This window comes from Zingiber officinale, chromosome 11B (assembly GCF_018446385.1).
Source record: "Zingiber officinale cultivar Zhangliang chromosome 11B, Zo_v1.1, whole genome shotgun sequence".
Lineage (NCBI taxonomy): Eukaryota > Viridiplantae > Streptophyta > Magnoliopsida > Zingiberales > Zingiberaceae > Zingiber > Zingiber officinale.
The window spans coordinates 3,945,324-3,970,134 of NC_056007.1; the positions used below are offsets into that span (position 1 = coordinate 3,945,324).

General features: G+C 37.2%; 3 protein-coding genes across 6 annotated transcripts; 2 read left to right on the plus strand and 1 right to left on the minus strand.

Moving 5' to 3' along the window:
• The first annotated feature begins 297 nt into the window (after positions 1–297).
• LOC122033681 (uncharacterized protein At1g32220, chloroplastic-like) lies at positions 298–6,678 on the plus strand. The gene is made up of 10 exons (XM_042592800.1): positions 298–531; positions 3,066–3,108; positions 3,208–3,296; positions 4,211–4,266; positions 4,345–4,400; positions 5,005–5,098; positions 5,475–5,554; positions 5,931–5,973; positions 6,057–6,148; positions 6,292–6,678. The coding sequence occupies exons 1-10, from the start codon at positions 521–523 to the stop codon at positions 6,466–6,468; spliced, it is 741 nt and encodes a 246-aa protein (XP_042448734.1). The 5' UTR covers positions 298–520; the 3' UTR covers positions 6,469–6,678.
• LOC122033680 (sec-independent protein translocase protein TatB-like) lies at positions 4,654–10,825 on the minus strand. Of its 3 annotated transcripts, none has more exons than XM_042592797.1 (9): positions 10,628–10,825; positions 9,584–9,655; positions 9,370–9,491; positions 9,077–9,206; positions 8,914–8,975; positions 8,699–8,836; positions 8,420–8,612; positions 8,237–8,342; positions 4,654–5,181 (listed from the first exon to the last, which is right to left on the minus strand). In XM_042592797.1, the coding sequence occupies exons 2-9, from the start codon at positions 9,642–9,644 to the stop codon at positions 5,175–5,177; spliced, it is 819 nt and encodes a 272-aa protein (XP_042448731.1). In that variant the 5' UTR covers positions 9,645–9,655; positions 10,628–10,825; the 3' UTR covers positions 4,654–5,174. The 3 variants fall into 3 exon arrangements, with proteins under 3 accessions (XP_042448731.1, XP_042448732.1, XP_042448733.1); XM_042592798.1 differs by having other exon boundaries at positions 9,584–9,667; XM_042592799.1 differs by lacking the exon at positions 4,654–5,181 and having other exon boundaries at positions 8,132–8,342.
• Positions 10,826–10,985: 160 nt separating this feature from the next.
• On the plus strand, positions 10,986–18,140 carry LOC122034315 (uncharacterized protein At1g32220, chloroplastic-like). 2 transcript variants are annotated; one of them, XM_042593513.1, is made up of 10 exons: positions 10,986–11,142; positions 11,399–11,486; positions 11,576–11,664; positions 13,684–13,739; positions 13,815–13,870; positions 14,972–15,065; positions 16,329–16,408; positions 17,278–17,320; positions 17,573–17,664; positions 17,746–18,140. In XM_042593513.1, the coding sequence occupies exons 1-10, from the start codon at positions 11,105–11,107 to the stop codon at positions 17,917–17,919; spliced, it is 810 nt and encodes a 269-aa protein (XP_042449447.1). In that variant the 5' UTR covers positions 10,986–11,104; the 3' UTR covers positions 17,920–18,140. The 2 variants fall into 2 exon arrangements, with proteins under 2 accessions (XP_042449447.1, XP_042449446.1); XM_042593512.1 differs by having other exon boundaries at positions 10,988–11,142; positions 11,381–11,486.
• Positions 18,141–24,811: the final 6,671 nt, after the last annotated feature.

The window sequence follows — 24,811 nt, forward strand, 5'->3', positions numbered from 1 at the left end:
TATAAAATTTAAAGTAAAAAATCTTTATTTAGAAAATTTAGTGCCGATGTTCTTATATTTTTTAAAATATATAATTACTATTAAAATTTATTTGATTTCTTAGAAATAAATACAAAAACTGGTTTGGTTCCTTCAAATTTATTCATTTTAAAAAAATCATAGTATTTTGAAAATGTCTCCTCCAGTAATTCACTTTTCAAATGCGAGGGCGTGTTTTTATAAAATAAAACTTGCAGGGTTGAATTGGAAAAGGAAAAATTAATTAAATCAGGCGTTCGATGCTGACCGATTCCGAAGCCACGTTCCGTTTCTAGAAGAAAAAAGAAGCCTTCGAAGTGGAAGCAGCGTCGGGTCAATTACGCCGACGCCAATCCTGTCGCTTCCTCGAAGGCTAAAAAGGGGGATTCGGTCGATTCGATTCCTCACATTGCCATTCGATCGCTTCTTCATCTCCTCCTCCACCGCTGCGAGCCGAATTCTCACCGGAAGGGGCGCGATCCGAACGCTGCCAGTGGCGACAATGAACTCCATGTAAGCATCTCTTACCCTTTTTTTTCCCCCCAAGGTTTTGGATCTCTCTCGATAGGGCTTGATTCGTGTAGCTGTAGATCGTACTAAGATAAGAATTTCATTCTGTTCTCTTTTCATGATTTTGGGGGTGATCGAGCTTTATACGAAGTGAATCGACCCCAGTTCTAGATCTGTTTTTGGTGTTTGATCGGCGTAGCTGTAGGTCGTGGAAACTTGTTCTAGATTTGTTGTTTTTTGATTGATCGGCAAGGCTGTAGGTCGTAGTGTGAGAAGAACAGCATTGTGATATCCTTTTATGATGGTGGTCGAGCTTTATACAGACACGATCGACCTTTGTTCTAGATTTGTTGTTGGTGCTTGCTTGGCATAGCTGTAGGTGTTTGTAAGAGAAGAACAGCATTTTAATCTCGCTTTATGGTTTTGATAGTGGTCGAGCTTTATACAAGCTCGATCAACAGTTCTAGATCTCTTGTCGGTGCTTGATTGGCGTAGCTGTAGGCCATTGAGAGAAGAACAGCATTCTACTCTCTTTTATGGATTTTGAGCTTTACACAAACTTCATCAAAGTCGATCTTAAATCTCTGCTCCTTTTTAAACAATGCTTGTTGGCCTTTTCACAAACTGGATGAAAGTTGCTAACTGTGATAAATTATAAGTCATGTGGGGAGTAAGAATGCAAAAAAATTGAGGGAAGACATTTGCTGGACTAGAAATGTTGTTCCTTTTTTCCTCCACCAAATGAATTTTATTTGTCTCATAAAATGAAAAGAGTGGTAAGCTTTGTCTTGGGGACCTGGTTGGTTGTGTTAAAGAGGGTGGTAGGAAATCAGAATAAAAGAATAAAGACTCCATCTCTTGGTGCACACAGCACACTTCTCTACATGAGGGTTCATATAATATCTTAAACACTAAACCTAAGTATCTTGACATTTTGGATAGAATTGGGTTCTTTCTCGGCTTTTTTACATAGTACGTGGCCATTTATCATTATTGGGCCCACGGGAGCACGTGAAAGAGAGTGGCAAGAACGAGGAGAGTATAATTTTTTCACCATTTGTACTTAAACACTAAGATATTCCTCGAGATAAAGGAAATGGGTTCCCTGTTGTGCATATGGCAATTGCTCATCCCAAATAAGGTTAGACACGATGGGGCAATGTTAAAGAGAGCAGCCTCCACAGGTATATTACAGTGGCAAAATATTCAAAGGAAGAACAAGAGAATTAGAGTTTGAATAAATAGAATAATATCCTGGAGGTCGACCAAACTGTGCTTTGGATTTCCTCAATTGGCGAACTAGGAGAGAGACTTTACGTGAATGATCATAGGCGACATCTAAAGTGGGCGATCTGGCATGGTCAAAATTTATTTTTTTGATTTCCCTCTCCTATTTATATGTAAGTACTTTCTTCTCTTTCATTTGATTGCATGCAAAGTGGTACTGATTTCTACGAACCAATAACAAGATGATGCTAACATCATCAAACCAACATCATCCACCTGGGTGTTGTTTGGTGGTGTCAGAACCACCAGCACAACCTTGCATGCAATCAAAGGAGAGGAAAAAGAGTGATTGTATGCAAATAAAAAAAGGACAGCCCTGTGCACGAAGCTCCCGTCATACGGAGTCCCGGAGAAGGATTCATTGTACGCAGTCTTATCCTGCTTTTTATAAGAGACTGTTTCCAGGATTCGAACCTTAATCTTTTGATCACAAAGTAACAACTTTACCGTTGCACTAAGACTCTCCTTCAGTGATTGTATGCAGATGAGATAAGGAAATAGAAAATTAAATTTTTGCCTCTTCAGATCGCCCGTGTCACATGTCACTTACTTAAATGTATGGTATCATTGTAATGTATGTGTGTATGAAGAGCAACAACCCATATAAGCGTGGTGCCATTGTAAAGTACCCAAAGGAGCATTATAAAGACCAGGGTTCGAAATCCTAGTCATCCCAAATAGGACGGATATTTTGAAGGTCAACTTATGCATGTACAAAATTATGCTCCAAATTTATCCTATAGGCAAACCAAAGAGAAAATCGTCAATTTTCAGTAGAGAGGACAAACTTTCATCCTTTAATTTCACATCTTTGAATGAGATCTCTTACAATATTCTTACAATATGCTCAAATATAAGATCCCTACCTAAGTATCTTAGGATTGCGGGCTGGACTTGCGCCACTTGAGCTTTCACAATTTGCACCACATGTTGATCTTAGGAGCCTCTAGCAACATATTTTTTTGCTAAAATTAGCATCTTGTTGTTATTAATCATTTATTTGGAGTGAAAACACTTGGGGATAGAGGCAATGAGTGTGATTTGACTGTAAGTGTCGTTCTCCTTATAAACTGAAGAGGGATATTAACTTGAACAGGGCAACCTTCATGAATGTTTCTGAATTCTGACGTAGTTGTAGTTGATTTGTTACTCTAGTTGATCTAAAGTTGGTAATTTTAACAAGAAAATTTTGGTATGCTGCAACATGTTGTCTTTCTATGACTCAACAAGATTTCTGCTGGTATGTTCAGGTATGGGTTAAGCGAGTCAGGTGCACCACGATCTTCGATCAAGGTAACACCAGATTTCATACTGAATTTTTTCATTGCTTATCTTTTATAAATATTTATTTATTTATTTTGCTTCTCTTTAATTTTTTTCTTCTAATTGCAGATACTTGTGTTAGGCGGCAATGGATTCGTGGGTTCACATGTTTGCCAAGAGGCTTTGGCAGAGGGATTTTCTGTTGCTAGTCTCAGCAGGTGCTTCATTCTTCACTTGTAACGTACATTTTGTAGCCTTGGCATCTTGATACATTTTACGTTTGTGCTTTTCGTACAATTGTAACTTTGACTGTGATGAGATTTAGAGAAGGGACAGAGGAGAGAGAGGAGGTGGGATAACAAAGAGATAGATGTTTACTTTTGATAGAAAAGAGGGAAAGGAGGTGGGAGCAAAGAAATTGACTAAATCAACCTAAGCCTTCAATATCTGATGCTCTAGTAGGAGGCCACTCATTCTATGTCGAATCAACCCGACCTTTGTTTCTGCCTTCACTTGCCCTTGCCCTTGCCCCGACCTAATTCTCCCACCAGAAGCGAGCTTGTGCTGGCTCAAATCATGGCAATGACAAGGATTGCAGCACTAATGAAATTGAACACCTAGACAAGCTTAAACGAAGGTTTGTTGGTCTTTTATTTTGGCAGAAGCATTTTGGCCCCAATTTATGTGTTGATATCCATGAACTTTCTTGGGATATTTTAGTTGGGCAAAATGCAATTAGTTTCATATAATCAATCATGATTAAGTAGATGTGAATATGGGCAATATAATTTATTAATAAGTAAATTAGGCCCTTTTTATAGTCTACAACATTCCAACTTAACCAACACCTCAAAAATATTAGCAACTAAGGAAAGGTCCAGTAATTTTTTCTGCTCCATATATTGAAATTCTTGGCTTGATTAATCCAATTAATTTTGTATTTCTTTAATCTCAGATGCGTTATTCTGACATTTTTGATATATTTTCTTCTTATGTGTTTCTAGTTTAAGACTTGTTGTATGTGTTTCTAGTTTAAATACATTATATTTGGATATTCTAGCAAACTTTGTAGCTTTTAGAGTCTTATCTTGCCTATAAGAAGAATGTCTTTTATACATGATTTGGTACTCAGGTCTGGAAGGCCATCAATACACGAATCTTGGGCCGATGAAGTTCAATGGTACAAAGGTCGGAATACAGAGAGTAATATCTCCTTTTTGAAATGAACCTGTTTAGATCTCTGAGAGTAATATTTTCATTTTTCAGGAAATCTTCTTGAACCCGAGTCTTTGAAGCATGCTATGAGTGAAGCAACTGTAGTGGTATGTGTTGTTTGTATAACTCTGTTAAAATTGTATTTTGGAGCCTAATAGAACTTTTATATGCTATTTTAACAACATCTGCCATCAGAACTAACAATTTATAATTCCTAATGCTAGAAAAAAAGCAATATTCTACATGTTGGATGATACAAAACATCAAAAAAAGATTGTTTCTTATGTTATGCTAGGCATTGACATCATATCTTTGCAATTATGATTAGTAAATAACACGGTATCGAAATGGTTATTCATGTTATTCAAGAGGGAAATTTCATTCATATTGGAGACTTTACTGTATTTACGAGTACTAAAGCCTGTTGTTTTTACTGTATTTACCTTCTAATCATGGCACAGTTTGCCAAGGTCAAGTTTTGTTATCAAACACAGGCTAAGTTTTTCCATCACAGAGTTAGAAATGAAACTTCCTAGTCAGATCTTTATCTAGTTTGCAGATTAACCGAGCTGATCCAATCGTTCCTTCTTCGAAAGTTTGAATATAAAGACATACCTAATAGATCAACTTTGTTAGAGCTATATCAATGCCATCTGCGCATCATCGTATCAGTTGCCGGATTCCTCTTAACTTCGAGATAAATTGTTGCAGGTGTCTTGCGTTGGAGGCTTTGGATCTCGTACCCATATGCTCACACTTAATGGGACTGCAAACATCAATGCTGTACAAGTTGCTGCTGAAAATGGTTCGCTTCATATTTTCTTGAACTTGTTCTTTCAATAGCCAGTATCTTCCCATTCCCTTTTTATTTCTCATCGAGATTATTTTCTGAAAGAGGTATAGAAGAAAAGAACGATAATAAATGTACGTATACATTTTCTTATGTGTGAAATCCAGACAGATAGGCAATCTGCTAGATTTCCAAACCTGATTTTGATTTACAGAGATTAACCATAATACCATATCTTACAATTAGCAGTTATAAGAGTGAAAAATTATGATTTGTATCGAAATCAAGGGACTGAGAGAATATAAATATAAACTTGCATTGCAGTACACTATTCTAAATGTTTTTTGCAGTTAATTTTTCTTCTCATACAGTTTTTTTTTTTTGTGAGCAGGTGTAAAAAGATTCGTATACATATCAGGTCTCTCTTTTGGTGTGCTTGACTACTGCATACGAGGGTATCATGAAGGGCAGGTGCGAATTCTAAACTTTTTTTTGCCCTTTTTAGTTGTCATATTATATATATTATATGTAAAATGATATGATTATTAGATATGAATGTAACACTATTTCAGATTTAATCCATTTATGCTTTTAGCATTGACAAATAAAGTTTGAAAGGAAATGGTCAAAAAAAACAAAAATTATAGCCCTTTTCCTGTTAGTTTGTTCGCCTAGTTATTTCCTCCCTTTGTAGGAAACATAGTAACAGTCTAGAAGCAAGCATCCCTTTCTAACTAGCTCAAGCCATTAATAATAGTTCACTTATCTAAGCTTATAATCAACCAACAAATATGGATTTAAGACTATTTCTTTATGTTTTATATCTCAATGTTTTGTTTGTGCGCAGAAAGCTACTGAAGCTGAACTGACGAAACGGTTCCCTGATGGAGGTTAATCCTCTCACTAATTCTATGCTTGCATACATACAAATAACAACAGTCACAAAATTAATCATTGAAACTTGCTTTTGCAGCCGTCATACTCAGACCAGGTTACATTTATGGAACACGCCCAATTGGACCGTTGAAGATACGTTTCGGGCTAATGTGGAAACCTTTCGAACTGGTACATTAAACCCTTCACATCCTCAAAGTGATAAATTGCAACTTGTAATGATAGAATTATGCCCTCGAGCTGGTACATTAAACCCTTCACATCCTCAAAGTGATAAATTGCAACTTGTAATGATAGAATTATGCCCTCTACAGGCTTATCAGAACGCACGGCCACTTCGCAAGATCCCACTCATTGGCCCTTTCTTCACTCCTACAGTTCACGTTGCCAAAGTCGCAAAGGTGGTAGTGAGAAGTGCCACGGATCCAGGATTTTTCTCTTCAGGTATGATTGATGTATATAACATCATTCGCCTGGCCAAACAAAAATGATCTGTAGTTTTTAACCAAATAGAGGTTTGTGCAAACAAAGCTCTAGTTGATTGGTACTCGTTCCTCAAATTGTTATAGTTGGGTCTTTGGGTGTTGGGTTGTTCTTGTTGGATTTTTTTTTTTATTCCTAGTTTTGGCGTGTTTGGTGTTGTTTATGTAATTAGATCATTGTAATAGTTTTAATTAAATTATTGTATGGTTTTGGAGTCATACAATGCCTATCTATTCATCATTATAGCAATTTGTGCACTCAATAGTTGTCAATAGGTTCCCACCCCTTAGTTATTTGGTGATCGATTATAAGTTCACATAAGTGAGGACGAACTATGAGAGGTGATTAAAATGAATGTAATCATCTTTTACTATAATAGTTGTCAATAGGTCTTGAGATCAATTTTCATCGGGTGCAAAATGTCTCGTTCGATGTTTCACCTCTCCCATGTAAAGAGTTGTTGAGCTAGGGCAAAAATATTCTCCGTGATTTATTTGTCTGTATTTTATCATGGGAATAGTAATGTTGGACCGTTTGAGGTGAAATATATTAACTTTTTGCTCCAATAGTTGCCAAAGTTCTTGGTGGGTCTTTTATGTTTCTTTTAGGAGTATTTTGTAATTGATTTGTAATGCATATCAAAATTCAAACAGTTTTTCTTGTGGCTTGATTTATCTTTTGGTTAGTTTATTATTTACTATTGTTATTTTCAATTCCAGTCTTGAAGTGGTTTGCGGTTTGTGTTGTTTATCTAATTAAATTACAATTCCTATCAATTAGTTATCATAGCAACCTTCTCGTGCTCCTCTCAAATACTTGAACCTTGTGGTCTTGAAGTTGCTTGGACTGCTCTTGTTATGTTTTTTTTTCTTATCTTTTTTTAAATTTCACTTGTTGATGTGTTCCGACCACAATATTGTAATAATAAAGCTTTCATTTAATGGAATTATAAGAAGCTTTGACGCAAATTGCTAGTGTAACCATGTGGTCACAAATTCGAGTCACAAAAATTACTTGTTACAATGCAAGGTAAAATTACATATACTTAATATGATCTGACTCTTCTATGAGATCCAACATTGGCAAAATTTCTATAGGCCAAACTGTCCCATCAATTCATTACTATAGTAATCCTGTGTATTTTCTCCCAAAGGATAGCCTTATTATGGCCTGTTTTCCTGAGCATTTCTAATATTTTAAAATTTTGAAAATTATAAATTATCTATAATATATTGAATCTAACTATTACAAGGATAATTATATTGCTGACTGAGATTGTTAAAGCTAAACCTCGATAAAGTTTTTATTAAAGCTAATAAAATAAATAAGTAAATTTTAGTTTAGCTCCTTTATAATTGTTAATAACCTTGTGCACTTCCCTTAAACAGACTAGCCAAGAACGTCCTTGTTTATTTTTTTCCTATTGTGATAGCTTTGTGCATGTCAATCGAAAACTAGTTCAATTTATTTCATAGATATATTTTTGAAACCCCAATCCAATAAATAAAACCAAACCAAACCAAAAAATATTTTGATCTTGATTTGGATACTAAGTAAAATTATTCAGTTTAGTTTGATTTCAATCTGAACTTAGACCCTAAACCCAAGATGTGAGTTTGAAAACCCCCTAATCGTGCCTAAAAACAAGTGGTTCGATAACTAAATCAGATGTGAATTCACAACGACAACTTCAAATAACCCTTAGAACAAGTAGATCAATAGAAGAGGAAATTAAATTTCAGAATATAACATAGTATAGATTCCGAAATCTCTTACTGAGTAGGTAATTGATTCTCTGGTTGTGAGAAGAAGTCTTTGGCCTTGTGTGCGACCTGTTCTTCCAACATTGCTTGGAGCATAATGTCGGAGCCATTTATTTCTTCTGTCATCACATCAAACAGTTTTGGATTTCAAAACAAAGTGCAATTTATATAAAAAAGAAAAGGGATTAGGGTTTACCGCTACGCTTGGGAAGTAATCCTAAAGTTTCAGCACATACAGGCAGTACATTGGGCAGACCGGCCTTGGCATTAGGTTTCACTTCAGTCTCGTGAATCGCAGGACCTGATTCGTTGTCTAAAGCTTCAGCTAACTTGGCATAGGCAATTGCTCGGCTATGCAGAGTAGAAGCTGAATTTTCTTTATCAAGATCCTAGAGTGTAAAAAGAAAGTAGAAGAAATAAGTAAATTGAATTGTTAAGTCAAATGAGATAGATGCTGCTAGAAAAGTAAACAAACCACACTAATATTAGGTTTCGTCCCATCTGCTCGAGTACTGGAGGTTCCTGATTTGGTGGCTAAATCTTGAACTAGCTGGGCATATGAGCTTGCTTGGCCGTGCAATCTAGAAGAAGCTGAATTTGTTCGATTGAGAACCTAAAGAGGATGACACGATAAAGACACAGGTCTAATCGCACAGAAATAATATATCGAATAAGTGAGTTTAGTAAAACCTGAGGGATTGTAGTGGTTTGTGCATTTTCTTCATTGGTTTTGTCAGTAATATCAGAACCAGCTGAGAGAAGTATCCTTAGGTATTACTCAGAAGAGCAGGGCGAAGAAACAAAAAGTAAAAAAGGAAATTCTGGATCTTATGATAGAGGTTGAAGAACATACTAGTGCTTTGCTGCGATTCTGGAATGTCCAGCCTCCGCATAAATGGATCTGGGTGCAGAAATCCCAAGTTTCTAATTTCGTGACGAATTACTTCATATTGAGCAATGGCATCTCGGAGTTCTTTGTGTACCTATATAAATATGAACCACAAGGAATGGAAATGAAATCGGATAGGATAACATAACCAAAAACTGCATCGGAGAATCTGAAATTCCATTATATCAGTTAATCTTTGCCATCTTATAGCAGTTCAGAAAACACCGATTGAAGAGAAGGAAGTATAAAAATAGTACCTTGGTAGCTTCAGATTGTTGTATGATAGGTTGCAACTGGCTACGAAACAACAAGACATGTCCCACAGCTTTTCCTACTAATCTCCCAGCTGTCTTTGCAATAACTGGGAGATCTTTTGGTTCTGTTTATGTAACAGGGAAAGGATTGAACTTAACTATAATAGCTGAATCGAATAAGCTCGACTAAAACGAGGAGAATGCAAAAGATGCATACTAACTAGGACTCCAGCAGCTCCAATAACAAGAAATAGCTGTCCAAATGAAATGCCAAACATCGAAAGTGTTCCTGCAGAGGCCCCTTTTATGTTCATATGTTAATTCATTTCATTCAATTATCTCCACCAAAGGTCCGACGAGCACAAATAGTGAATTTTATATAATTTTTTATCGACTTTAAAATGTAGATATGCTATTCAAATTCATAATTGTCACTCTCCAAGAGGATTCTCTCCATAGGTACCAAAGAACCTACTTGTTGATGTGATAAATCTAACAACAAGATTTGTGCCAACCACTGTACCATGTGGCATATGCACTACAAAAGGCATGCAACATGGCGCAACATATAACTAATCACGAACATAGATCGCCTAATAGCATGATAGACAAGCACAAAAGTGTAATCAAAGAAATTAACATGTTTCCAAGCATCGAAAGAAGTGATTTTGTATAATTCATTACATTCAATTATCTCCACAAAAGGTCCGACAAGCACAAATAGTGAATTTTATATAATTTTGATCTACTTTAAAATGTAGATATGATATTCAAAGTCATAATTGTCACTCTCCAAGAAGATTCTCTCCATAGGTACGAAAGAACCCACTTGTAGATGTGATAAATCTAAGAACAAGACTTGTGCCAACCACTGTACCATGTGGCATATGCATTACAAAAGGCATGCAACATGGCGCAACATATAACTAATCACTAGCATAGATCGCATAAGAGCATGATAAAGAAGCACAAAAGTGTAATCGAAGAAAATAACATGTTTCCAAGCATCAGAAGAAGTGTTTTTGTCATTATCTATATGTGTAAAGGAGTTTTTCAGGTTTCTCCTCCGTAGGATGAACCTAGAGGATAGAGCCTTATTAGAAGCCAAACACCATCAATTCGGCAACACAGACGAAGAACGACAACAATAAACTGAACGATCCTTGCTACAACCATTGTCCGTAATGGGGAAGAAAAGGGTTCAGGACAAGATCGAAATAGCAGAAGAAAAAGAAGGAGAACGAAGCGCTCTAGAGCTTACCGCTGCTGCAGGTCGTTGATTTCGCAAAATACTCGTGGAATCGGTGAAAGGAAGAAGTGATCGCACCGGAAAGAGACAGGAAGCTCCGCTCCGCTCCTCTCGCTGCTCGCCTCGCGTCGCCTGGAGAAGGAAGAGGCGGGGAAGATCTCGCACAGCGCACAGTATCACAGGGAAGGAACGCCCTAGAAGAGGCTTTGCTGACCCAACGTCACGTGCTAAATATGTGACCAGAAATTATAATTATTGGAATTTAATAATCCAACATAAATTATGAAAAATGACGTCATTATTATTATTATTATTATTATTATTATTATTATTATTATTATTTTCATTTCACCGCCGGTCAACAACGGGAACTGACTCTCTCACTGGCTCGCTTCTAGAAGGTGAAGGATCCCGTCTATAAAAAGGAGTGCGATCCCCACTTCCTCTTGAACTCCGAGAAGAAGAAGGATCAGATCTAGGGTTACGGCGATGAGCTCCGTCGTCTCGCGTTCAGCCTCTCGCTCCCTGTAAGCTCCCCCACCCCGTTTCTTTACACGCCCAATTTACGATCGATTATCGGCAAAGCGCGACCTAATTTTTGATCTTCCATTTGGAGTGTGAAATTGGGAAAGGATGCAAGGATTTAAGGAAGTGTCTTCGTGATTGTTCTTTTGTATGATAGTTGATTTTGTTTTGAACCGATGCAAACTTGTTTCCTTAATTAATTAATTTATTATTATTCTTCTTTATGAATTTGTAAAACAGTCGTGCTGGTCTCTCCAGATATGGAAGATCATTGTCAAGCGAATCAAATCGGTTAGATGAGCCTCTGAAAGCTGAGGGAGCAGAAAGTGCGCGATCATCTACGAAGGTGTTGTTGGATTTCAGCTCAGACGAGCTTTTTGCTACTTTCCCCCCATTTTTTCCCCTCCCCTCCTGATATTATGCGTGTCGTAACAGTTACTTGTACTGGGTGGCAATGGTTTTGTTGGATCACATGTCTGCAAAGAGGCGTTGGCGCAAGGATTATCTGTTTCTAGTCTCAGCAGGTGGTTTCTTTGATGCATGCTATGACCATTTGGTTTGCCTTTGCTTAATGGGTAACTTGTCTATACTGCAAAACATACTCACGCTGTTTTAAAATATTGTCTTTATTCTACAATGTGATCGTTTTCATTGCATGAAGAGTCTCGAGGTTGTTTCAAAATGGCTAAGTGAATGGGTGGCCCATTTTTTTTCTTTTAGGAGCAGTGTTAAAAGTTCATCTGGTCAGCTATCTTGTTTTGTGCTTCATATTCTCTGACCTAGAGTGATGTCCTTTTTTTATAATTGTTTACCGATGAACACTCATTGATTTAATACTTTGTAATATATTTGTAACTTTTGCCCCTATTGAACTGTTATCTAAGAATCCTTCGAAAATTATTATAGTGTGGTTCTTTCCTAGGAATAGGAATCGGAATGGGAATCATTGTAGTGTGGAATGGGAATGGGTATGAGCATGGATATTACTCTTAAAAGTAATGTATGGTTAGTTGCGTATTTTCTATCGGAATAAATCAAAATTTCCTTTTTTACCCTTAAAGGAAAATAAGAGAAAAAATTAGATGAGAGAGAAAAATATGATGAAAGAGAATGATGAGAGAGAAAGTGTGATGAGAGAGAATGAGAAAAGAAAGTGTGATAGAAGAGAGCAATGTGAGAGAAGATGAGAGAGAAAATATAATGTGAGAGAAAGTATGATGGGAGAGGATGAAGAGAGAGAAAATATAATGAGAAAAAATGAGGAGAGAGAGCGTGATGAGAGAGAAAGTGTGATGAGAAAAAAAAAGAACAATGAGTGTGATGGGAGAAATTGAGGAGAGAGAAAGTGTGATGAGAGAGAAAGTGTGTTGGGGGAAAAAAGAAGGGAGTGTGACAAGAGAGATTGAGGAAAGAGAAAGTGTGATGAGAAAAAAAGAGAAAAGAGAGTGCGATGGAAGAGATTGAGGAGAGAGAAAGTATAATGAGAGAAAAGAAGAAAGAGAGTGCGATGGAAGAGATTGAGGAGAGAGAAAGTATGATGAGAGAGAAAGTGTAATGAGAAAAAAAAAGAGGAAAGAGAGTGTGATAGGATAGATTAAGGAGAGAGAAAGTGTGTGATAAAATGATGAGAGAGAAAATATGATGAGAGAGAACAAGGTGAGAGAAGTGATATGAAAGAAAAAATAAATAAATATATTTTGATATTTGATATTAAGGGAGAAAATTTAAGTTTTAGGTCAAGGGTATTTTTGGAATAAGGGAATATTTTGATTGATGAAAATAGGGTAATGACTCATTGAAGGGGAGGTACATGGGAATGGGTTATTACCCAATTTCAAGGATTCATTCCCTTATTTGTATTCCTATTCCTATAATCCAAACATTAACAATGACAATCAATGATTCTCATTCCCATTCCCTACTCTTATTCCCCTAAACCAAACGCCCCCTTAGTGTGTGTTTGAATGGAGGAACAAGGTGGAAGAGGAGAGTTTGGAAGAGGTTGAAAAGGGTTTAACCACCTTTGTTTGGAAGTCTTAATAAGGGATAGGCAAGGTTTGCACATTCCTTTTTCCTCCAAACTTAATTCTTGCCAAACTGGAACTGAGGATAAAAAAGGAAAATAGAGAAAGTAATGAGAATTATTATTTTATTAGGTTACTTGTACATCTTTCTCTACGAGTTAAATAATGAAAAATTTGCTCTCTCCCTTATTTGTCTGGATAATAGCTTCCAAACAAGGGGTACTCTCAATTCCTATCCATTGCTCTCACTGTCTCCCCTTTCTTTCTCAAGAACTGCCCAAACACACCCTGAAGGTAAATTCTGGATGTTCTTCTATTTCTTCTGGAAGCATTGGGTTAAGAAATTGGTCTTTCTGCTTGCTGTGTCCTTCAAACTTATAAATGCTTGCTCATTTGAAAGTTTGAACTGCTTATAGCTTGGATATGCTTTTTAATTAAGATGTGTAGCCCATGTTGCTCCAAATTTATCTGAGAACGAATGAACATTATGCTCGCTTTAACACTCGATCTCATAGTCAGGTCTGGAAGGCCATCAATACGTGAATCCTGGGCTGATAAAGTCGAGTGGTACAGAGGTTAGAAAAAGAAAAAAGAAACCTCTTAAAACACATATAGTTCAACTCTCAAATAGTTATGTTTTTATTTGGCAGGGAACCTTCTTGAGCCTGAATCTTTGAAGGATGCTATGAATAATGCAAACGCTGTGGTATGTATTACTTGTATAATTCTTTGTTCCGCTGACTGGTTAAATTGCATTTGGCTGCTTGACACATTTTAAAATAATTTATTTCTACAATATCAAAGTTAGTTTATAAAAATTATCTATAAGAACACGAAGTGAAATAGAAGCTAGAGACTTGATTATACTATTGGATATGTACATTTGCTAAAGACTTGTGGTGAGATTATAGTTATACTACATAGATGTTGTAGAGCTGCTTACACCTTTAAGAAAGGGTGCCCGTCGTTGATAAATTTTACATACTAGACTTTCACATTTTTGTGCAAATCATTTTTGCATCATCTGGTTGAATGTTTCCAGAAAGGGTCCTTTCAGCAATTTCTGTATAATCTGTTCTTTCTCCCCTATGTTATTCATACAATAAATAGGACAAGAATCCAATATAGGTGTGGATCCAAGTGCTTGACATTGCTATGTCTAAAAATTTTGTATGTGATCAATAGAGATATAGGTTGTCCAATGAGAGTTACAGAGTCCAAGTGTTGGTATCCAACACAAGTATGTAGGAGGTGGATGAAGAATCCAAGTACCAAAGCTCTTCTTTGTGCACTGATAGACATGAGGGTGTGCCTGTGCTGGTATTTCCACTACACCTCATAATCTTTGTATTATAAAAACAAATTTTCCTCCGAGATTGTTTTAGAAATGTTTGAAATTTTGTTTTATTGACTTCCTTGATATATGAAAATCTAAATACATGTTAAATTGCTGATGTCTCTGTCCAGATTGTCCAAATGGTAGTTTTGTTGTACCCTCTCTGAGAATCTTTTTTTGTCTTTTTTTTGTACTGTTGTGGCATTCAATAGTAGATTTGAACATAATTTCTTCAGTTAAAGCAGGCAAAGGTCAGTAGTTGTTCTTTTAATACTCAAATTGAGTTAAATAGAGGCATTCATCTGTAAATAATCAGATATCTTCAATTTAAGTAGGCCAACGTTAATAGTTTGTTTCTTTTAATATTCAAACTGTGATAAATAGAGAAATTTGTCTCTAAATAACTGGATATCTATTCTCCATCAGTTGATGGATTCCTATAAGCTGTGATCTGAGGATCAATTTTCACAGGTGTCTTGTGTTGGAGGCTTTGGATCCCCTTCCCATATGCGGACACTCAATGGGACTGCAAATGTCAATGCTGTACGAGTTGCTTCGGAGCAAGGTTTACATCTTTCTCTTGGGTCTTTATTCTTAGGATTCAGATTTTTGGTTTTAGTTTCTGATAATGCATTTTACTACCTAATTGTCATACATTTGGGACCTAATGTCTGCTGAATCCTCTTAGGATATAGCAGGACGTTGAGGCAGGTATGAATGGGTATAATTGCTAACATGGCAATGATTATTCTTGATAAAATAAGAATTTCCTTTTATTTCTAGAATAATCAGTTATTATTTCTATAGTCTAATATATATCACACATTAAAGGGAATCTTAAAATCCCATTCAGAGCTAGGTATGAATCTCAGTGTCAGTCATGTGTCGTTGATATAATCCTTTTACAGGACACACTTCCACCCAATTTTGTAGTTTTGGGGTTAAACTAAACAAGTTTAGGAGTCTCAACCTGTTAATGACCTATTTATATAAGTTAGAAAGATATAATCTAATATATAAATTGTAAATATATAATTTCATAACATATAAATTATAGAATATACTCCAATGGCCTATGTTTCTTAGGTTTGTGTATAATTATCTAAAATAGTATGTCGTCTTCATTCAAAATTTATTTGAGTTTGTTAAGTGGGTTATATCGTCTTACAGGTTGATGACCCATTTAATTAAGCAGGTCATGTCACTCGATTTGTTTATGACATCTGACCCATTTATAAATGTCTGTGTTAAATGTGTTATGGATCAATGAGATAAGATCCATTGATGGCACACCAACTTCAATTGTCACTACTAGGTGCCTATGTCGACTCTAGCTGTAGCGATAGCAAGGAAAAAGATAAGAACATTGGATAAGAAGCCACTTGGTCGATATCAATGTTGCTTAGGCATTAGAGGAAAGCAACTTCTCCATGCCCATGTTGGTGGTTTTGATTTCTTGATGCAATTCCTTGTTTTGGACGACAAGTTGGACGACATGTTTCACCCATGCTAATTGGCACAAAGCAATTTTCAAAAGTATGCATACAACTACTATTTCAGTCTATCATGCGATTTTGTTGATTCTTCTTTACTCTACGATAATATGATCTCGACCTATGTTACTAGAACTTTCATACGTATGTATGTATGTAGTTAATGAGAGGATACAATTTAACTAGTAATTAAAGGAAAACAAGAAATGATACGATGCACAAGTTTCTCTATTCTCAGTTCTAGCCTAATTTACCGGACACTATTTGGCATTTGACGCCATGATGCCATTTTATTTTCCTTGTGATCTCACTGTTTTCTTGGTTCTTATGAGCAGGTGTACAAAGATTTGCTTATGTATCGGCAGCTTCTTTTGGTGTCATAGATTACTTTCTACAAGGATATTACGATGGACAGGTTTGTTTCTCTTGAACTCTTCCTTTCTGTCACTCCTCTTCAACACTAAGACAAACCGTAGACTACAATGAGATTTATCTTCACATGGTGGATCAATGCCCTTCCAGTCGAAGTTCAATCGTGTAGTAATTAAAGAGTCGGACAGGACACCCCGGTGCATAAAGCTCTTGTTATACGGGTCCCGGGAAGGATCCATTGTATGCAGCCTTACCCTGTTTTTTTACAAGAGATTATTTTCAGGATTCGAATCCGTGATCTTTTGGTCCCAAAGCAATAATTTTACCGTTGCGCTAAGACTCCCCTTCAACTTATAATATTAGTTATGCTAATTTATCATTTTTAAGAATTTCAAAATATACTTAAAATTGTAGACTTATTGTTGAGGTTAAATTTAAATGTTGCAATAACACAGATGTCATTAGGTATAGATAGTTTAGTGGCAAATATCGTCCCAAAACCAAAATATGCAATGTGATAAAATAAGTCAGGATTGAGTCTCATTTTCTTCTCATTGGATTAAATTAATTAAGAAAATTGATTGTGACTGAAATCTATATTTAATCACATACATTAAGTAGTTAAACTTCAATTGTTTGTTTATAAAATAATTAGATTAAAAATTTATATGTAACTGAAGTTGTTTGAACAACTTATTAATGAAATTTAATTGTTTTCTTGATTATATTCATTTCAGAAAGTAAATTTATTGACAACATATATTGTAAATGACTAACAATTAATTATAATATTATAATGATGGATCCGTTCAAGTTCAAGACCTTGTTGGTGTCTTAGACAATTATAGTTTTAAAAAAGGTTTAAATAATTAATATAATATATTTTATGAGCTTTGGTTCTTTTTGACGCAGAAAGCCACTGAAGCAGAAATATCGGCCAAGTTTCCCAATGCAGGTCAGTCTTCCTATTTAACTTGTGACTAGAATTCTTACAATGTTCTACAAATGCCCATAATAAAAGAGTAATCTTCCGACAAAATGGATTTGTTGTATACAGTCCTACTCTACATTGTTAGAAACAACATTGTTAGAGGTTGTTTATGTGACTCGAATTTCTGGTCATAAGGTCACGCAGTAACAATTTTATCTTTGCGTCAAAACTCCCTTTCTATAAATGCCCATAATATATTATTATTATTATTTGCAGGAGTAATTCTAAGACCAGGTTATATCTATGGCACGAAACGATATGGGAGTATCAAGATTCCTTTAGGCCTAATTTTTGCTCCTTTTGAACTGGTAATTGGTAAACCCTAAAACACTTGTGATGGCAGAGCCACTGAAAGTTGGAAATGACATGTATAGTTATGTGCTCCTCAGGTTCTTCAGTATACCGAGCCACTTCATCGGATCCCGCTCATAGGTCCTGTCTTCACACCGCCAGTTAACGTCGCCAAAGTTGCCAAGGTCATAGTGAGAGGCGCCACCGATCCGGCATTTTCGCCGGCCGAAGTAGATGTCTATAGCATCATTCGTTTGGGCAAACAATTGTGAGGTGTGTTTCTGAATGTTTATGGAGGAATAATTAGTTTTATTATTAAGAATTGTTATCCTTCCACGTAAAAGGAATAACTAGTGAAGAGTTGTTAATTAGTTTTGTGATGTAGAAATTAAAGCTTTTAGGTTACAATAAGTCAGGCATGGTCTTTGAATGTAATTTTGGAACCTTTTATATGGTGCTTTCAGTCTGCAATAATTATTTTATTCCTAATTAATTTTCATGAATAGATTATTAGTGTTTATGAGTTTTGACACAATCGAGTGTATTTACTGTTGTTGAATCATGTTAGGGGGCTTAGTGAACACTGACACCATCCTCAAATATTTTTGAGGCATTGATTCGTGGCTCTGTTTAAATAGGATATTTAGTTGGTCAGAGGATAATAGATTTATTATAATAGAGTATTAATTTTTGATAGAGGTATATTTTTGAAAAAAAAAAATCTGATTGATTAACTTACGATTTATCATTCTTTATATAATTTAAAAACGGACTATGAGAAATATTTAGATAAATATAATTATTTTTTAGAAATATTTAGATGAATATAATTATTTTTTATTATAATGAGACTTTTATTAATTATTGGTAAGTCATAATGTTTTTTTAGATTTACTTAGTAGGTATTTGAGAATTAATTAAGTTATAAGATTTGAATAAACTATTATTAACTAAAAGCAAAGCTTTAGGTCTCCTTACTCAAGAGGATAAAAAAACTCACGTGGAAAAGCATGAATTTTTTCCCTTCAATTTACCCTATGAAAGGGAAGACAGATCTGAATTCTACGTATGTTATTTTATTATTTTTTTATATTTTTGAATTTATTAAAAATATATATATTATTTTATTATTCGTTAAAGGAAGTACTTTTTTACCGTGCTCTTTTCAATTTAAATTTGATTGTTTTTTTTTATTTTCTCTTTATTTCCCTCTTTTCTCTTTTCTCTTTTCTCCTATGCATACAACATCTATTCTCTTTCCTCTCCTTTTTATTCTTTCCTCTCTTTTACACGCTAATTCTTCTAAAAATATTTTAACACTTTCGAGAAGACCAAAATCTACTGATAGATCTAGAAAATTTCAATTACACCTATATCAGTTCCTATGAATTTATGAGATTACAAGGAGTTCAAATATATTATTCATTATTTATTTTAGCTTCTTGGGGATATTAAAATATAATAAGGAATAATCGTCAATTCTCCACCTTAGGCTTAATATGGAATCATATCATGTCCAACGTGGGGCAGACTCATGATGGACCTGATATGATTCCATATCAAGCCCAATATGGAGAATTTTGATGATTTTTTCCTTATTATAGTTTAATACCTCTATGAAGCCGAAATAAATAATGAATAGCGTATTTGAACTCTTTGCAAACTCAAAATCTACAGGAACTAAAATGAGTGTAATCGGAGCTCTCTAGGTCCATCAGTGGGTTTCGATCAAAACTCATTGATGGACCTACAGAGTTCCGATTACACTCATTTCAATTCTTGTGAATTTTTGGAACTGCAAGGAGTTCAAATATACTATCCATTTTTATTTCAGCTTCGCAAATATGTTAAAATGTAATAAGAAAGAACCATCAAAATTTTCCATGTTGGACCTAATATGATTCCATATCATGCCCACGTTGGGCCTATATAATCTCATATCAGGTCCAATGTGGAGAATTTTGATATTTTTTTCTTATTATATTTTAACATGCTCGAGAAGTCAAAACAAACAATAGATAGCATATTAGAACTCCTTGCAACCCCAAAAATTCACAGGAACTGAAATAGGTGCAATCGGAACTCTCTATGTTCATCAGTAAATTTTGGTCAAAATTCACTGATGAACTTAAAGAGTTTCGATTGCACCCATTTTAAATTTTTAGGATTGCAAGAAGTTCTAATATGCTATCTATTATTTACTTTAACTTCTTAGATATATTAAAATATTTTTAGAAGAATCGACATGTAAAAGAGATGAAAGATAATCCATGTTATACTGAGGAGAGAGAAATGACATAAAATAAAAAAAATAATCATATCGAGGATAAATTGAGAAGAGCACTATATAAAAAGATATAACTTTTGATAAATAATAATACAGTACAGTTTGCCTAATTTATATACACTTCTGGTAAATTACCGTTATAGATTTAAAAAACAAATAATCTTGTTTTAAAGGATGGAAAGCAACTTTCTTTCAGTACAGTTGCAATCGTGAGGTCACCTCGCTCGGTTGCCTATAGCGTAGCCAGTGTTGGGCTGCCTGCCCAGCAATTTCAGTCTAGTCCAGTAATTTTATCATTTCCGTCTCGAAAATAAGGAATCAGTGTTCGGCTTCGAATGCAGCCCAACAATTTCAGCCATGTACAGCCTAGCAATTTCATTATTTTTATCATGAAAATAAGGAGTCAGTGTTAAGTCTGCACTGGGCCCAGTGCAGCCCAGCGATTTCATCATTTTCAGCATAAAAATAAAGAGTTCATTGGATAATCATGATGGCAAGGCGAATCCGTTCGTCCTCAACGTTCTGTCAATTCGTCTCAGGATCAACACGGAAAAGATAATTCACAGATGACTCAACTTTTGAAATAATAACTAACACATAAAAAAACATTTAATTTTTCCACCGGATAATCATAATCTAGTGCTGGGCTGCATTGATCTCCCTATTTCTTTTTCACCGGCTGAGAAGCACGGTGTTCACGGATTCCAAATGCCCTGTGCTCTTTTCGACACAACTGTTTGTAATTTAGCCCAGGCCAGTTAAAAATCGGCTATGCCACTTGCACAGCCGCGGGTGGCAGATCCATCCACGCTTCATTTTTTTTCTTCCCCCGTTATTTATTTTTTAAAAAATTCTTTCTTTCTCTAGAGTTTTTTTTTTTTTTGTTCTCTCTTATCTTTCCCTGACTTTTCCTTGTAATTTTTGTCCATCTTAAATTCTTTTCTCCCTGAATCCCTCCTACAGAGTAAACAAGCGTTGTTAGTTTTTTTTTCTATTTATTAACAATAAGGAATTTTGACACCATATTGGATGTGAGATAAATCTTAACCTTTGACTAAATGCCCTTCAAATCTAGCGCTTTAATGTTGTATCCCTCATTAGAGAGGGAGTGACAAAGTTACTCTTTTTAATAGTGTTGTTAACCTTTGGTCAAAAACTATTTGAAACTAGCATGCTTACTGCTAGAGCAAGCAATTGTTGCGAGTCATGATGTGATGATAAGAGATGGAACAGATTTCCTAAATAATGAGGATTTTTAATCTTACTCAGATCACATTACATTTTGAAAGTTTAAAAAATTTATGATATTAGGTCATCCTACTTTCTAATTTATCCTAATTTTCATATGATCCAATGAGTCACTTTCAAAATTAATGGAAGAGTAAGAATTGGATATCTAAATTAAAAACAAAGAAGCAATTATTGATGTAAAGCCTCATTAATGCTCTGATTAGACACTCACCAAACTCCTCCATGATTGAGAATGATTAATTGCATCCCTTCCGCACAACCCTAACATGTCTCATGTGATCATGACCACTCATTAGTTCAAAACTCTTCCCTTGGATTCTTCATTGTAAAAGATATCATATCACCAAATCTTAGTTAGCTAGTGTCTACATCACTTTAGGGATGACAGCACTTAATGTTCAATTTAAGGGAAGGACCTCTTCAGCCTTTCACTTGGAAAGATGGATCCTTTCACACAAAAGGCAAAAAGAAACCAACCAAACATTGAGCACATCTTTGCAAGCTCCCACAATTTTTGCTTGGATGAAAAGAATTCCGGATGGAACATTATGTAGTAAGAGTAAAGTGGATATAGTGTTAGGGGTTGCAGATGGTTGGTTCTATTCGGAGCACCGTGAATGATCATCACTCACTATGACACGCTTCCATTATCTTGTCAGTGATTAGGATTTTAAACTTGTGTCGACATGAATGTAACTTGCAAACTAAGAGTTTTAAACATGTGTTTTCATGTTGAAATTTGATAAAGAGATCATAATGTCAACATCTATCCACAAGTTACAACTTGTTCGATTTCATGCATATGGCACAAGGGTATGGTCTGACAAATTAAATTGTTGGGAGGTGAAGGAGAATTGGGGAAAGGCAATTGAGGTTAGCATTCAATTCTCTTATCATAAAACTAATGTCTTGTCCTTCCAATTTGATCTGAACTATTATATTAGAGATGTTATACGCCCATCGTATATACTATACCTGGGACATCTAACAGTGATATGTGCCCTTTGCATTGTGTCCATTAATCTTTGGTTTATCAAATTTTTATTTATTTATTTTATATTTTTAATTGGCATAATATATCTAACTTAACTAATTCTATGGATGACAAGCTCGGTCCTATGAAAATTTTTCATAAAATTTCTCTATTAATTTGTTAAAACTAGACTCGATCCTCAAATATCTAAACTGAAAAAGTGTAATATTGCTAGATCATTATCCTGATGGCATAAATTTTTTTTTAGCATTAGAGATATCGCTTACCTTAAGTATTAATATCATCCTTGATCCGGCGGTAAGAACAGGGGACCCCCGTTCGGGGAAGACAACGCCACGTGGAAGTCAAAGGTCCAGGTGGTCCATCAGAAAAGGATGGACTGACCGGACGCTTAAGAGAAGGTCGGACCGATCGGCCGACCGGACGCTTGAGAGAAGGTCAGACCGATCGGCCGACCGGAGAAGGGTGGGTGACCGACCGGATGGCCGATCGGTGTTTAACTGACGGCCAAAGGGCGCCCCGATGGGAGTCGGATTCCGACGCTCGCTGAACAGGATCATAGAGCCGAGCGGATGACACGCTCGGTCGAAGACATAAAGTAGCATACTGCGAACAGTCCCCACATAACACATTATCGAGGATCTCCCAAGCATACTAGTGCATATGGAGGGCCGGACGTGATGTGAGTGCCGGCCGGCCGGACGTGAGATGAGTGCCGGCCGACCGGACGCCCCGGCATGGAGTAGGGAGAGAAGGACAAGGAACATCTTCTGACAGCTGTCATGCTCTAGGACTAGGCCGTACTCCAAACCTTATGACAGGGGGTTCCGCTGTCCCATCGAAGACGTGCTTGGACTGTAGCAGTATGGGGTCAGGTAAGCTCACTGACAGGCCTTTACTGGGGTATGGGCTGAGGATACGTGTACACCTCGGTATGTGTGCACCCGCTTCTCCACAGCCCTATATAAAGCCTCTCATCCTTCGCCGGAGGTAAGCATTCTACGATTCTGGGAGCCACTTTCTTGTTGAGCTTCGCCTGACTTGAGCGTCGGAGGGTCGTCACCGAGAACCCCTTCCCGGCCCGACTTCTGTGCAGGTTCACGGAGGTCCGGGCGGATAGTCAGCAGATCTACGTCAGCAGTTTGGAGAGTGTCACGTGCCCAGCGCCCGTTGGTTCAGCTTTCGGACAGGATCAATTTGACGTCGTCTGTGGGAACGCTCCTGCATCCGAACGGAAGCAATGGACGAGGCTAGACGACAGCACACGGTGACGCTTTCCACGGAGGAACTTGACGCCCTGATCTAGTTGAGGGCCGCTAAGCTTGTGGAACAAAAACAGAAGACACCAGCCGAGCGGCCTGAGCAGCAAGCCACATCAGCATCAGGTGGCCGAGTGGAAGCACTACAGGCCACGGTTCCATTCCATCGAGCTCTCTTCCGCACTCCTCCTGAAGCCGCAGTAGCTAATCGCGATAGAGGCTCTTCGTCAGATGAAGTACCAATGCGGGATAATAGAAAAGGCAAAGCCCCCCGAGCGGACGCCTCGCCCGAGCGGGTCAATCGTCAGTTCTCCGGGGCCATCTTGAAGGACCCTCTGCCAAAGTACTATGTGCCCCCGGCGATCGGTGAATACAATGGGACCATCGATCCGGATGATCATTTGAGTAAGTTCAACAATACCGCTACCCTTCATCAATACACAGACGGGGTTAAGTGTCGAGTTTTTCTTACCACCCTCTCGGGATCGGCTCAACGGTGGTTTCAGAGGTTGCCGGACGGATCCATCACAAGCTTCAAAGACTTCCGTACGGCCTTCCTCCACCACTTTACCAGCAGTCGGCGTTATCAGAAGACGAGTGTCAGCTTGTTTGCCATCAAACAAGAGCCAAGAGAGCCGCTCAAAGCTTATATCCAGCGGTTCAACCAGGTGGCCATGGATATTCCAACAGCCACCTCAGAAACAATGATGAACGCATTTACACAAGGCCTCGTGGACGGGGACTTCTTCCGCTCGCTCGTTCGGAAGTCACCCCGAGACTACGATCATATGCTGCATCGGACCAACGAATACATCAATGTGGAGGAAGCTCAAGCTGCTCGAAGAAAGGAAACTCCAACCGACCGGGCTCCTCCGGCCGAGCGGAAGCTGCACACTGCTCATCAGCCGCCAAGAGGACCAAGGTCCGAAACAATCCGCTCCCCCCATGCTAGGTCCCATGTCCAAGAAGTTGCAGCCGAGTGCCCCAAGCCAAAAAAGAAGTGGACCCCCATGTTCTGCTCATTCCACCGGACGAACACGCACAATACCAAAGATTGTCGGAGTCTCCCCCTGATCGCTCATCCCGTTCCTCGGAGTGGTGACCGTCGATCACCATCGTCCGACAGGCGACAGAGAACTCACGGAGCCGATCGGACTATATCTGATCGCCGGCAGAGACGGACTCCCGAACGGCAGCATACTCTTAGGCGTGAAGACAATCTTCGGATGTCCAGGGAGTGATCCAGACCGTCCGCTCGGGAAGAAGAGAATAGAAACAACACTTCCCGAGGTGAAATCAACATCATAGCTGGTGGTCCAACCGGAGGCGACTCTAACCGAGCAAGGAAGGCGAGCGTCCGGCAGCTCCAGATC